General features: G+C 51.6%; 1 protein-coding gene across 9 annotated transcripts in view; it reads right to left on the bottom strand.

Annotated features, from left to right (window-relative positions):
* The window catches only part of ADGRB1 (adhesion G protein-coupled receptor B1), a 478004-nt gene extending 463445 nt beyond the window's left edge, over positions 1–14559 (bottom strand). For 8 of the 9 annotated variants that reach the window (XM_077271330.1, XM_077271332.1, XM_077271333.1 and 5 more), the window contains exon 1: positions 13528–14554. In XM_077271330.1, coding sequence (XP_077127445.1) covers positions 13528–14410 — 883 coding nt within the window. In that variant the 5' untranslated portion in view covers positions 14411–14554. Of the gene's footprint in view, positions 1–13527 lie in introns of all 9 variants that reach the window. The other variant, XM_077271339.1, reaches the window with a different exon arrangement.
* Between the last annotated feature and the right edge of the window lie 243 nt (positions 14560–14802).

Genomic DNA, 14802 nt, shown 5'->3' with positions numbered 1-14802 from the left:
AGGAACCGAAACCCCAATCACTGCAGCCTGACAAAGGCCAGAATCGGGGAGATGGAGGACGAGGACCAGGAGAGGTGTCAGTGACTGGGGGAACCATATCTTCACCCCATAGAGATTGACTATGTACCAGAGGAACAATATCATCACCTCACAGAAACTGACTATGTACCAGAGGAACCATATCATCAACTCACAGAGACTGACCATGTACCAGAGGAACCAAATCATCACCTCACAGAGACTGACCATGTACCGGAGGAACCAAATCATCACCTCACAGAGACTGACCATGTACCGGAGGAACCATATCATCACCTCAAAGAGACTGACCATGTACCGGAGGAACCAAATCATCACCTCACAGAGACTGACCATGTACCAGAGGAACCATATCATCACCTCAAAGAGACTGACCATGTACCAGAGGAACCATATCATCACCTCACAGAGACTGACCATGTACCGGAGGAACCAAATCATCACCTCACAGAGACTGACCATGTACCGGAGGAACCAAATCATCACCTCACAGAGACTGACCATGTACCAGAGGAACCATATCATCACCTCAAAGAGACTGACCATGTACCAGAGGAACCATATCATCACCTCACAGAGACTGACCATGTACCGGAGGAACCAAATCATCACCTCACAGAGACTGACCATGTACCGGAGGAACAATATCATCACTTCACAGAGACTGACCATGTACCGGAGGTACCAAATCATCACCTCACAAAGAGACTGACCATGTACCGGAGGTACCATATCATCACCTCACATAAACTGACCATGTACCGGAGGAACGATATCATCACCTCACAGAGACTGGCCATGTACCGGAGGAACGATATAATCATCTCACAGAAACTGACCATGTACCGGAGGAACCAAATCATCACCTCACAGAAACTGACTATGTACCAGAGGAACCATATCATCACCTCAAAGAGACTGACCATGTACCGGAGGAACCAAATCATCACCTCACAGAGACTGACCATGTACCGGAGGAACCAAATCATCACCTCACAGAGACTGACCATGTACCGGAGGAACGATATCATCACCTCACAGAGACTGACCATGTACCGGAGGAACGATATCATCACCTCACAGAGACTGACCATGTACTGGAGGAACGATATCATCACCTCACAGAGACTGACCATGTACCGGAGGAACCAAATCATCACCTCACAGAGACTGACCATGTACCGGAGGAACGATATCATCACCTCACAGAGACTGACCATGTACCGGAGGAACCAAATCATCACCTCACAGAGACTGACCATGTACCGGAGGAACCAAATCATCACCTCACAGAGACTGACCATGTACCAGAGGAACCATATCATCACCTCACAGAGACTGACCATGTACCGGAGGAACCAAATCATCACCTCACAGAGACTGACCATGTACCGGAGGAACAATATCATCACTTCACAGAGACTGACCATGTACCGGAGGTACCAAATCATCACCTCACAAAGAGACTGACCATGTACCGGACGTACCATATCATCACCTCACAGAGACTGGCCATGTACCGGAGGAACGATACAATCATCTCACAGAAACTGACCATGTACCGGAGGAACGATACAATCATCTCACAGAGACTGACCATGTACTGGCGGAAAGATATCATCACCTCACAGAGACTGGCCATGTACCGGAGGAACCAAATCATCACCTGACAGAGACTGACCATGTACCAGAGGAACCAAATCATCACCTCACAGAGACTGACCATGTACCGGAGGAACCAAATCATCACCTCACAGAGACTGACCATGTACCGGAGGAACCATATCATCACCTCAAAGAGACTGACCATGTACCGGAGGAACCAAATCATCACCTCACAGAGACTGACCATGTACCAGAGGAACCATATCATCACCTCAAAGAGACTGACCATGTACCAGAGGAACCATATCATCACCTCACAGAGACTGACCATGTACCGGAGGAACCAAATCATCACCTCACAGAGACTGACCATGTACCGGAGGAACCAAATCATCACCTCACAGAGACTGACCATGTACCAGAGGAACCATATCATCACCTCAAAGAGACTGACCATGTACCGGAGGAACCAAATCATCACCTCACAGAGACTGACCATGTACCAGAGGAACCATATCATCACCTCAAAGAGACTGACCATGTACCAGAGGAACCATATCATCACCTCACAGAGACTGACCATGTACCGGAGGAACCAAATCATCACCTCACAGAGACTGACCATGTACCGGAGGAACAATATCATCACTTCACAGAGACTGACCATGTACCGGAGGTACCAAATCATCACCTCACAAAGAGACTGACCATGTACCGGAGGTACCATATCATCACCTCACAGAGACTGACCATGTACCGGAGGAACAATATCATCACTTCACAGAGACTGACCATGTACCGGAGGTACCAAATCATCACCTCACAAAGAGACTGACCATGTACCGGAGGTACCATATCATCACCTCACATAAACTGACCATGTACCGGAGGAACGATATCATCACCTCACAGAGACTGGCCATGTACCGGAGGAACCAAATCATCACCTCACAGAAACTGACTATGTACCGGAGGAACGATACAATCATCTCACAGAAACTGACCATGTACCGGAGGAACCAAATCATCACCTCACAGAAACTGACTATGTACCGGAGGAACGATACAATCATCTCACAGAAACTGGCCATGTACCGGAGGAACGATACAATCATCTCACAGAAACTGACCATGTACCGGAGGAACGATACAATCATCTCACAGAGACTGACCATGTACTGGCGGAAAGATATCATCACCTCACAGAGACTGGCCATGTACCGGAGGAACCAAATCATCACCTGACAGAGACTGACCATGTACCGGAGGAACGATATCATCACCTCACAGAGACTGACCATGTACCGGAGGAACGATACAATCATCTCACAGAGACAGACCATGTACCGGCGGAAAGATATCATAACCTCACAGAGACTGGCCATGTACCGGAGGAACGATATAATCATCTCACAGAAACTGACCATGTACCAGAGTCTACAGATATACTATAGACTGGTTCCATATCTGGAGAAACCCCAGAGACCGCCAGATCCTGAGCCAGTATAGACTCAGTGCCCACAATCTGGCCATTGAGTCCGTCCCACATAGACAGAGCTACAAGACCAGGGAGGATAGACTGTGCCCACACTACGATCTGGAGGCCCAGGAGGATGAAACCCACCTCCTGCTACACTGCACCAAATACTCAGCAGTGAGGGACACTCACTTAGGGAGACTCTCCGATCTCTTCCCGAATTTCAACTCCATGAAGGAGGAAGAGAAAATATACAGAAGAAGAGAGAAAAGAGCGCAGGGAAGACAGCAGCGCAGTATGTGAGCACGGGGAGAGAGCAGCGCAGTATGTGAGTGTGGGGGAGAGCAGCGCAGTATATGAGCGAGGAGAGAGCAGTGCAGTATGTGAGCGAGTAGAGAGAGCAGTGCAGTATGTGAGCACGAGGAGAGAGCAGCGCAGTATGTGAGCGAGGAGAGAGCAGCGCAGTATGTGAGTATGGGGGAGAAAGCAGCACAGTATGTGAGCGCGGGGGAGAGCAGCGCAGTATGTGAGCGCGGGAGAGAGAGCAGCGCAGTATGTGAGCGCGGGGGAGAGAGCAGCGCAGTATGTGAGCGAGGAGAGAGAACAGAGCAGTATGTGAGCGAGGAGAGAGAACAGAGCAGTATGTGAGCGAGGAGAGAGCAGCGCAGTATGTGATCGCGGGGGAGAGAGCAGCACAGTATGTGAGCGAGGAGAGAGAGCAGCGCAGTATGTGAGCGAGGAGAGAGAGCAGCGCAGTATGTGAGCGAGGAGAGAGAGCAGCGCAGTATGTGAGCGAGGAGAGAGAGCAGCGCAGTATGTGAGCGAGGAGAGAGAGCAGCGCAGTATGTGAGCGAGGAGAGCAGAGCAGTATGTGAGCGAGGAGAGAGAGCAGAGCAGTATGTGAGCGAGTAGAGAGAGCAGTGCAGTATGTGAGCGAGGAGAGAGAGCAGTGCAGTATGTGAGCGAGTAGAGAGAGCAGTGCAGTATGTGAGCGAGGAGAGAGAGCAGAGCAGTATGTGAGCGAGGAGAGAGAGCAGAGCAGTATGTGAGCGAGGAGAGAGAGCAGAGCAGTATGTGAGCACGGGGAGAGAGCAGCGCAGTATGTGAGCGAGGAGAGAGCAGCGCAGTATGTGAGCGAGTAGAGAGAGCAGCGCAGTATGTGAGCGAGGAGAGAGCAGCGCAGTATGTGAGCGAGGAGAGAGCAGCGCAGTATGTGAGCGAGGAGAGAGCAGCGCAGTATGTGAGCGAGGAGAGAGCAGCGCAGTATGTGAGCGAGGAGAGAGCAGCGCAGTATGTGAGCGAGGAGAGAGCAGCGCAGTATGTGAGCGAGGAGAGAGCAGCGCAGTATGTGAGCGAGGAGAGAGCAGCGCAGTATGTGAGCGAGGAGAGAGCAGCGCAGTATGTGAGCGAGGCGAGAGCAGCGCAGTATGTGAGCGAGGCGAGAGCAGCGCAGTATGTGAGCGAGGAGAGAGCAGCGCAGTATGTGAGCGAGGAGAGAGCAGCGTAGTATGTGAGCGAGGAGAGAGCAGCGCAGTATGTGAGCGAGGAGAGAGCAGCGCAGTATGTGAGCGAGGAGAGAGAGCAGTGCAGTATGTGAGCGAGGAGAGAGAACAGTGCAGTATGTGAGCGAGGAGAGAGCAGCGCAGTATGTGAGCGAGGAGAGAGCAGCGCAGTATGTGAGCGAGGAGAGAGCAGTGCAGTATGTGAGCGAGGAGAGAGCAGCGCAGTATATGAGCGAGGAGAGAGCAGCGCAGTATATGAGCGAGGAGAGAGAGCAGTGCAGTATGTGAGCGAGGAGAGAGAGCAGTGCAGTATGTGAGCGAGGAGAGAGCAGCGCAGTATGTGAGCGAGGAGAGAGCAGTGCAGTATGTGAGCGAGGAGAGAGCAGCGCAGTATGTGAGCGAGGAGAGAGAGCAGTGCAGTATGTGAGCGAGGAGAGAGAGCAGTGCAGTATGTGAGCGAGGAGAGAGAGCAGCGCAGTATGTGAGCGAGGAGAGGGCAGTGCAGTATGTGAGCGAGGAGAGAGCAGCGCAGTATGTGAGCGAGGAGAGAGAGCAGTGCAGTATGTGAGCGCGGGGGAGAGAGCAGCGCAGTATGTGAGCGAGGAGAGAGCAGTGCAGTATGTGAGCGAGGAGAGAGAGCAGTGCAGTATGTGAGCGAGGAGAGAGAGCAGTGCAGTATGTGAGCGAGGAGAGAGCAGTGCAGTATGTGAGCGCGGGGGAGAGAGCAGCGCAGTATGTGAGCGAGGAGAGAGCAGTGCAGTATGTGAGCGAGGAGAGAGAGCAGTGCAGTATGTGAGCGAGGAGAGGGAGCAGCGCAGTATGTGAGCGAGGAGAGAGAGCAGTGCAGTATGTGAGCGAGGAGAGAGCAGCGCAGTATGTGAGCGAGGAGAGAGCAGCGCAGTATGTGAGCGAGGAGAGAGCAGCGCAGTATGTGAGCGAGGAGAGAGCAGTGCAGTATGTGAGCGAGGAGAGAGCAGTGCAGTATGTGAGCGCGGGGGAGAGAGCAGCGCAGTATGTGAGCGCGGGGGAGAGAGCAGCGCAGTATGTGAGCGAGGAGAGAGCAGTGCAGTATGTGAGCGAGGAGAGAGAGCAGTGCAGTATGTGAGCGAGGAGAGAGAGCAGTGCAGTATGTGAGCGAGGAGAGAGCAGCGCAGTATGTGAGCGAGGAGAGAGCAGCGCAGTATGTGAGCGAGGAGAGAGCAGCGCAGTATGTGAGCGAGGAGAGAGCAGTGCAGTATGTGAGCGAGGAGAGAGCAGTGCAGTATGTGAGCGCGGGGGAGAGAGCAGCGCAGTATGTGAGCGAGGAGAGAGCAGTGCAGTATGTGAGCGAGGAGAGAGAGCAGTGCAGTATGTGAGCGAGGAGAGAGCAGCGCAGTATGTGAGCGAGGAGAGAGCAGCGCAGTATGTGAGCGAGGAGAGAGCAGTGCAGTATGTGAGCGAGGAGAGAGAGCAGTGCAGTATGTGAGCGAGGAGAGAGCAGTGCAGTATGTGAGCGCGGGGGAGAGAACAGAGCAGTATGTGAGCGAGGAGAGAGAGCAGCACAGTATGTGAGCGAGGAGAGAGCAGCACAGTATGTGAGCGCGGGGGAGAGAGCAGCGCAGTATGTGAGCGCGGGGGAGAGAGCAGCGCAGTATGTGAGCGCGGGGGAGAGAGCAGCGCAGTATGTGAAAAAAGAAAAAACTATGATATGCCATGGACCTCTATAGCCCCCATCCATCATCCCTACAGTCCCTCTTGTAGTCCATGTGCTTTGGCAAAACTAATGAGTCTTTAGTCCTGCCAATAAAGCTTCTGTGAGACAGACAGGTCAATGCTCTGATCCTCTCCTCAGGCAGCAGAATCCCGCACTACTGGGGCACATCCCAGAGATCAGCCTGTCTATAAGGCACCGGTGGGGTCTTCTGTCCATGCCCTTCTCCTCCATAACTCAAAACCACACAATATGACGACATGTAACAATTAGCAAAAGAAAGTGACGCAATTCTGTTAAATTTCCAGCATACGACCGAAATGTTCACAGTCTCAATAAGTTGTCAACCAGGAGTGGTTCCGAGACCAGATACGAAAAGTTACAGTGAAGAACTTGGATTTGGTTCCTAAGTTTCTGCTGTTTTTGAAGTTCGAGCCGGAGATCAGCGAGATTCTACAACAAGTTTGGTCAAGACGGTGGAAGACAGGAAGGGAGGACATTGTCATCAATTTAAGTCTGGAGCCCCCAAAACAATCCCCCATAACTCATCCCTCTCCCCGACAAGAACCTGAGCCAGAACCGGGCAGTTCTGAGATGTAAACGACATTGGGTGGAGAGCAGTGACATAAAGCATCTCCTGCCCCGGAGAAGCCAACCAGTCCGAAGAACTATAAAATCGCAGAAGAACAAGCGTTTACTGGTTTGGGGGTCTAGAAAAATAGCAAACAATTAAAAAAACAATAAGTTAAAAAATAAATAAACATTTGTATCACTGATTCCGTAAATGTCCGATCTATGAAAATACAAACTTAATTATCTGGTACAGTAAATGGCGTAAAGAGAAAAACAACTCAGGCCAGAATTACTATTTTATGTAAAAAAAAATGCAATAAAAACAAAAAATGTATTTACCTAAAATATAATCATTAAAAGGGTCAAATTGTCACACAAGACCCGAAGCACAGTCATGGCCCAGGACAGAAAAACAACAAAGCTCCGGATTACGGGGTCACAACCGGCGCAGTCAACAGCGGGAAAATGAAAACCAAAAGTAACCAAGATGGCATTGTCTTCTTCTCACCCTACGTGGATTTTTTCCCCCCATTCTTTAGTAAATGACAATGGGAAAGTGACGTGTCATCACAACGGCAGCTACGTCCTGGTAATGGCGCCGCTCATCTCTTGTTCTGTAGACTAGTAATGAGACTTTTGGATAACTTGGATTTTTTTTCTTTTTCAGCACTCGGTCAAGAGAAAGTAAAGCCGAACCGTGAAGTTCATCCCCCAATGTTTGCCAATAATTTAAGGTTTAAGAAACTGAAGTCGAAAAGTTTATTCAGCTCTTCTAAGGATTTGTCTTACACGGCAGTCAGGAGAAGAGGAGCCGCGTCAGTCACTGGATGGAATCAATGACTAGCATGTCTTCAGGAGCCGCGATCTGCAGCAGGGAGACACCACCGCCAAAAACCCCATCACCGAGATCCCCATCGCTGGGACACCATCACCGAGAAGTCATCACTAAGACGCTATCACGGAGACACCATTACCGAGATGACATCAACAAGAAGCCATCATTGAGACCCCATCACCGAGACCCCCATCGCCAAGAAACCCATTGCCGAAACGCCATCACGAGACACCATCACTGAGACACCATCACCGAGACCAGACACCATCACCAAAACCCTCATCACCGAAATTACATCACCAAGAAGCCATCATTGAGACCCCCATCACCGAGACCCCCATCGCCAAGAACCCCATTGCCGAAACGCCATCACGAGACACCATCAACAAGATACCGTCACTGAGAAGTCATCACTAAGACGCCATCGCCGAGATGCCATTACCGAAACACCATCAATGAGAAGTCATCACCAAGACGCCATCACCGAAATGACATTAACAAGACGCCATCATTGAGACCCCCATCACCGAGATCCAAAACGCCAAGAACCCCATCACCGAGATGCCATCAGTGAAACATCATCACCAAGACGCCAGACACCCCCATCGCCGAGACCCCAATCACTGAGACCCCCATCACCGAGACGAGATCACAGCACAACATGTCATACATAGACTATCAATCCAATGGGGAATTATAGATCATGGGCTATGTGTGCAGTCCTATGTAACAGCACAGATCACACAGTGATAACTCTCTGAGTAAAGATAATGTAGTAGATGTCACCTGCAGTCCTATGTAACACCACAGATAGCACAGTGATATCTCTCTGAGAACAGATAATATAGTAGATGTCACCTGCAGTCCTATGTATCACCACAGATAACACAGTGATCACTCTCTGAGTACAGATAATGTAGTAGATGTCACCTGCAGTCCTATGTAACACCACAGATAGCACAGTGATATCTCTCTGAGAACAGATAATGTAGTAGATGTCACCTGCAGTCCTATGTATCACCACAGATAACACAGTGATAACTCTCTGAGTACAGATAATGTAGTAGATGTCACCTGCAGTCCTATGTAACACCACAGATAACACTGATAACTCTTTGAGCACAGATAATGTAGTAGATGTCACCTGCAGTCCTATGTAACACCACAGAGAACACAGTGATAACTCTGAGTACAGATAATGTAGTAGATGTCACCCGCAGTCCTATGTAACACCACATATAACACAGTGATAACTCTCTGAGTACAGATAATGTAGTAGATGTCACCTGCAGTCCTATGTAACACCACAGATAACACAGTGATAACTCTCGGAGTCCAGATAATGTAGTAGATGTCACCTGCAGTCCTATGTAACACCACAGATAACACAGTGATCACTCTCCGAGTACAGATAATGTAGATGTCACCTGCAGTCCTATGTAACACCACAGATACCACAGTGATAACTCTCTGAGTACAGATAATGTAGTAGATGTGACCTGCAGTCCCATGTAACACTACAGATAGACAGCACGGCTTAATTTACATGGGTCACTAAGCACACAGTGAGGTCCCTGTACACGGCGTCACACACTCAGCTCTGCTACATCCACAGTTACATGTTGTGATACCACTATGGGTTGGATCAAAGGAAAAAACTAAATGTGAACAACAAAAGTGTCAGATAAACTCAGCTCCGATGTGCAGAGATGTGCGCGTTATACAAAGTAACAAACTCAGCTCTGCTCTCTTTCTTCCTATGGAGGCCGTACAGCACATTGATGATGACGCCATAAGTGTTACATGGCTCTGCTACATCTGCGTGCAATACTTGGGACAGTGCATGGTATTGGGACATCTCCATGCATTGCGCCAAGCGACAAATCCAGCTCTGCTACATTCATATAAAACTATAGATAACACATTGTAATATTGCCACACATTGCACAAAATGACAAACTCAGCTCTGCTATATTCATAACGCATTGTAATATTGCTACATATTGTGCAAAATGACAAACTCAGCTCCGCTACATCGGTATGTGATGCTGGAGGTGGCACATTGTGGAGTCATCATCCATTATGCGAAATCTGATATTTGTGGTAGTGGTGCTACAAACTGTTCCAAATGACAAACTCCTCACTGCTGCTGTGATTGTGCTATCACCCTGCACATTGATATGTAACACCACAGAGAAGACTTTGTAATATTGTTACACTCAGCTCTGCTTCATTTGTATGCTAAACTGCAGATAGCACATTGCTACATTGTGTCACCTGTCAGTCAGCACTGCTACATCTGCATTCATTACTAGTAACACCACACTGTGATATCGGCATGCATTGTGCCTGATGACAAACTCAGCTCTAACACTACATATGAATGTAATACTAGAGACAGTACATTAAGCCAAATGACATACTCAGCTCTGTACCATTCACACATGTAAAGTGCTAACATTGTGCCAACTGACAAACTCATCTCTGCTACATTGGTTTGCATCACTGGAGAGCGTGCTGTGGCACCACTATGCATTGTGCCAAATGACAAACCAAAATCTACTACACTCATATGAGGCAGGAGAGCGAATACATTGTACTATCGCTCCACAACAATCCCGGCTCTGCTACATTCATACGTGAAAGCAAGGTAAACCCACACACATTGTGCAAAATGGAAGCTCAGCTCTGCTACATCTCGCTGTAATTCTTGACATAGAACACTATGATACCAAATGCATTGTGCCAAAGGACAAACACAGCTCTGCTACATTGGTATGTAAAGCACAGATGACACATTGCAATATTGCTGCACATTGTGACAAATTACAAACTCAGCTCTGCTCCATCAGGATGTAACAGTACAGACAGTCAGATAGCACATTACATCTTCAAATTACAATGTGCCGAATAACAAGCTCAGCTCTGCTACATTCACATGTAAAACCGCAGATAACACGGACTTCTTCACATGGTGCCGGATGACAAGCTCAGTGTAGTATTACACAGAGTTGTAGCAGAGCTGAGCTTGTCATCAGGCCCTTCACTGTGCCTGAAGAGAAGCTCAGCTCTGCTACATCCATGTGTAACACTACAGACAATACACATCACTTTACATGATGCCGGTGACAAGCTCAGCACAGCTACATCCATATGTAATAGTAAACATCCTGACTACACCCTGCACCGTGCTGGAGGACAAGCTCAGCTCTGCTACATACGACCATGCACCGTGCCAAATGACAAGTTGAGCTCTGCAACATCCATATGTAAGCCCCACGGATAGCACATTGCAATATTGCTTCACATTCTGCCCAATGACAAACTCAGCACTGCTACATTCATACACAAGACTACAGATAACATAATTCTACAAATTGTGCCTGATGACAAACTCAGCTCTGCTCCACCTGCATGTGTTACTACAGACAGCACATTGTGACATCATCCTGCTCTGTCCCGGATGACAACCTCAGCACTGCTACATCTGTATATAACATGACAAGCTTCGCTCCATCTGACCCTGCACTGATGACAAGCTCAGCCCTGCTGCATCCCTATACAACACACTCGGCTCTGCTCCATCTGTCACACAAGCTCCAGTACATCTATATATAATATGACAAGCTCTGCTCCATCTGACCCTGCACTGATAACACACTCGGCTCTGCTCCATCCCTATACGTCACACTCGGCTCTGCTCCGTCCCTATATGTCACACTCGGCTCTGCTCCATCCCTATACCTCACACTCGGCTCTGCTCCATCCCTATACCTCACACTCGGCTCTGCTCCATCCCTATATGTCACACTCGGCTCTGCTCCATCCCTATACCTCACACTCGGCTCTGCTCCATCCCTATACCTCACACTCGGCTCTGCTCCGTCCCTATATGTCACACTCAGCTCTGCTCCATCCCTATACCTCACACTCGGCTCTGCTCCATCCGTATATGTCACACTCGGCTCTGCTCCATCCCTATATGTCACACTCGGCTCTGCTCCATCCGTATATGTCACACTCGGCTCTGCTCCGTCCCTATATGTCACACTCGGCTCTGCTCCATCCCTATATGTCACACTCGGCTCTGCTCCGTCCCTATACCTCACACTCGGCTCTGCTCCATCCCTATATGTCACACTCGGCTCTGCTCCATCCCTATATGTCACACTCGGCTCTGCACCATCCCTATACGTCACACTCGGCTCTGCTCCATCCCTATACCTCACACTCGGCTCTGCTCCGTCCCTATACCTCACACTCGGCTCTGCTCCGTCCCTATACGTCACACTCGGCTCTGCACCATCCCTATACGTCACACTCGGCTCTGCTCCATCCCTATACGTCACACTCGGCTCTGCTCCGTCCCTATACCTCACACTCGGCTCTGCTCCGTCCCTATACGTCACACTCGGCTCTGCTCCGTCCCTATACGTCACACTCAGCTCTGCTCCGTCCCTATACGTCACACTCGGCTCTGCTCCGTCCCTATACCTCACACTCGGCTCTGCTCCGTCCCTATACCTCACACTCGGCTCTGCTCCGTCCCTATACCTCACACTCGGCTCTGCTCCATCCCTATACGTCACACTCGGCTCTGCTCCATCCCTATACCTCACACTCGCTCTGCTCCATCCCTATACCTCACACTCGCTCTGCTCCATCCCTATACGTCACACTCGGCTCTGCTCCATCCCTATACGTCACACTCGGCTCTGCTCCGTCCCTATATGTCACACTCGGCTCTGCTCCGTCCCTATATGTCACACTCGGCTCTGCTCCGTCCCTATATGTCACACTCAGCTCTGCTCCATCCCTATACCTCACACTCGGCTCTGCTCCATCCGTATATGTCACACTCGGCTCTGCTCCATCCCTATATGTCACACTCGGCTCTGCTCCATCCGTATATGTCACACTCGGCTCTGCTCCGTCCCTATATGTCACACTCGGCTCTGCTCCATCCCTATATGTCACACTCGGCTCTGCTCCGTCCCTATACCTCACACTCGGCTCTGCTCCATCCCTATATGTCACACTCGGCTCTGCTCCATCCCTATATGTCACACTCGGCTCTGCACCATCCCTATACGTCACACTCGGCTCTGCTCCATCCCTATACCTCACACTCGGCTCTGCTCCGTCCCTATACCTCACACTCGGCTCTGCTCCGTCCCTATACGTCACACTCGGCTCTGCACCATCCCTATACGTCACACTCGGCTCTGCTCCATCCCTATACGTCACACTCGGCTCTGCTCCGTCCCTATACCTCACACTCGGCTCTGCTCCGTCCCTATACGTCACACTCGGCTCTGCTCCGTCCCTATACGTCACACTCAGCTCTGCTCCGTCCCTATACCTCACACTCGGCTCTGCTCCGTCCCTATACCTCACACTCGGCTCTGCTCCGTCCCTATACCTCACACTCGGCTCTGCTCCGTCCCTATACCTCACACTCGGCTCTGCTCCATCCCTATACGTCACACTCGGCTCTGCTCCATCCCTATACCTCACACTCGCTCTGCTCCATCCCTATACCTCACACTCGCTCTGCTCCATCCCTATACCTCACACTCGGCTCTGCTCCATCCCTATACGTCACACTCGGCTCTGCTCCATCCCTATACGTCACACTCGGCTCTGCTCCGTCCCTATATGTCACACTCGGCTCTGCTCCGTCCCTATATGTCACACTCGGCTCTGCTCCGTCCCTATATGTCACACTCGGCTCTGCTCCGTCCCTATACGTCACACTCGGCTCTGCTCCGTCCCTATACGTCACACTCGGCTCGGTGTCTCTTACCGTGGACGTGGCCGCTGTCCCGGGCTCCGCTCCCGCAGTTCTCCAGCTGCCCCCCGTCCTTCAGGCAGTCGCCCGTCTTCCTGGGGGTCCCCGGGGGGTCTGTGGCGCTCTGGACGTCGCCGTCGTGGCAGGAGCAGGGGGTCTGCATGATTCCGCACGGGTGGAGGCTGCTGCTGCTGGTCAGACAGGTGTGCAGCCACTTGCAGAGCATCTGACACGCGGCTTTCCGGGGGCTCCGGTTCCCCAGGACCAGGTACTCCAGGGAGAAGTCGGTGTCCTGCTGCCGGGCGTCCTTCCCCTTTGGCCGCGGGTCTTCCTTCCCCTTTGCTCGCGGGTCTTCCTTCCCCCGCCGGTCTTCCTCGGGGGGCGGGCTCTGGCGCATCTGCAGGAACTGCTTGTTGGACTGCAGGAAGGAGAATCGCACGGAGCTGTCGCACAGTTGCAGGACGTCGTCGAAGCTCTCCAGCCCCAGGTAGGTCCGCGTGGACGCCAGGAACGAGTCGAACTGCGCGGTGCGGATCCGCTGCTGCGCGCAGATGCCCGGCGGCTTGGACACCTTGACGTACAGCGTGTACCGCCGCGGGTCCGGGTTCTGCACGATCCAGGCGCACAGCGACTCGTTCAGCGGGAAGAGCGACAGGGACGAGAAGTGGCCGTAGAATTCCCCCTGCACCCGGGTGGTGCAGGCGCCGAGCCCCAGGTCCGGGCTGCCGGCGGCCGGGCAGAGCAGGAGCAGCAGCGGCAGTGCGGCGGGCAGGAGGGCTCGGGGGGCCGCGGGCAGGAGGGCTCGGGGGGCCGCGGCCAGGAGGGCTCGGGGGGCCGCGGGCAGGAGGGCTCGGGGGGCCGCGGCCAGGAGGGCTCGGGGGGCCGCGGGGCGCCTCATCCTAGGTCTCGGCTCCGGCGGAATCGCAGGTAATTGTCGGGCAGGGGCCAGATCTGGGACATAACAGGTGGAGCGGCGCTGCGAGGCGTCAGGAACGCGTCCTGCCGGGTGTGCTGGAGTCAGGCGCCCCCCGGTGGCCGCTGCCGGAACCTGCGGAGACAGAGACAGAGCGGTCAGGACACGGTACGGTGAGGAGACAGAGACATTCCGCGGCGGTAACGCATCACATCCCGTCTGCCGGCTTTTATGACATCTACAGAAACGGATCCATTATTATATCAGAACTAATAAAGACGGATCCATTATTATATCAGAACATAATCAAGACGGATCAGTTATTAGAACAGAACACATGAAGACGGATCTGCTACAGGTGGATACATTGTGTCCAG

Source organism: Ranitomeya variabilis, chromosome 6, assembly GCF_051348905.1.
Source record: "Ranitomeya variabilis isolate aRanVar5 chromosome 6, aRanVar5.hap1, whole genome shotgun sequence".
In the NCBI taxonomy this organism is placed as follows: Eukaryota; Metazoa; Chordata; class Amphibia; order Anura; family Dendrobatidae; genus Ranitomeya; species Ranitomeya variabilis.
The sequence above is the reverse complement of the archived record's forward strand: the minus strand, read 5'-3'. Positions and strand labels throughout refer to the sequence as shown.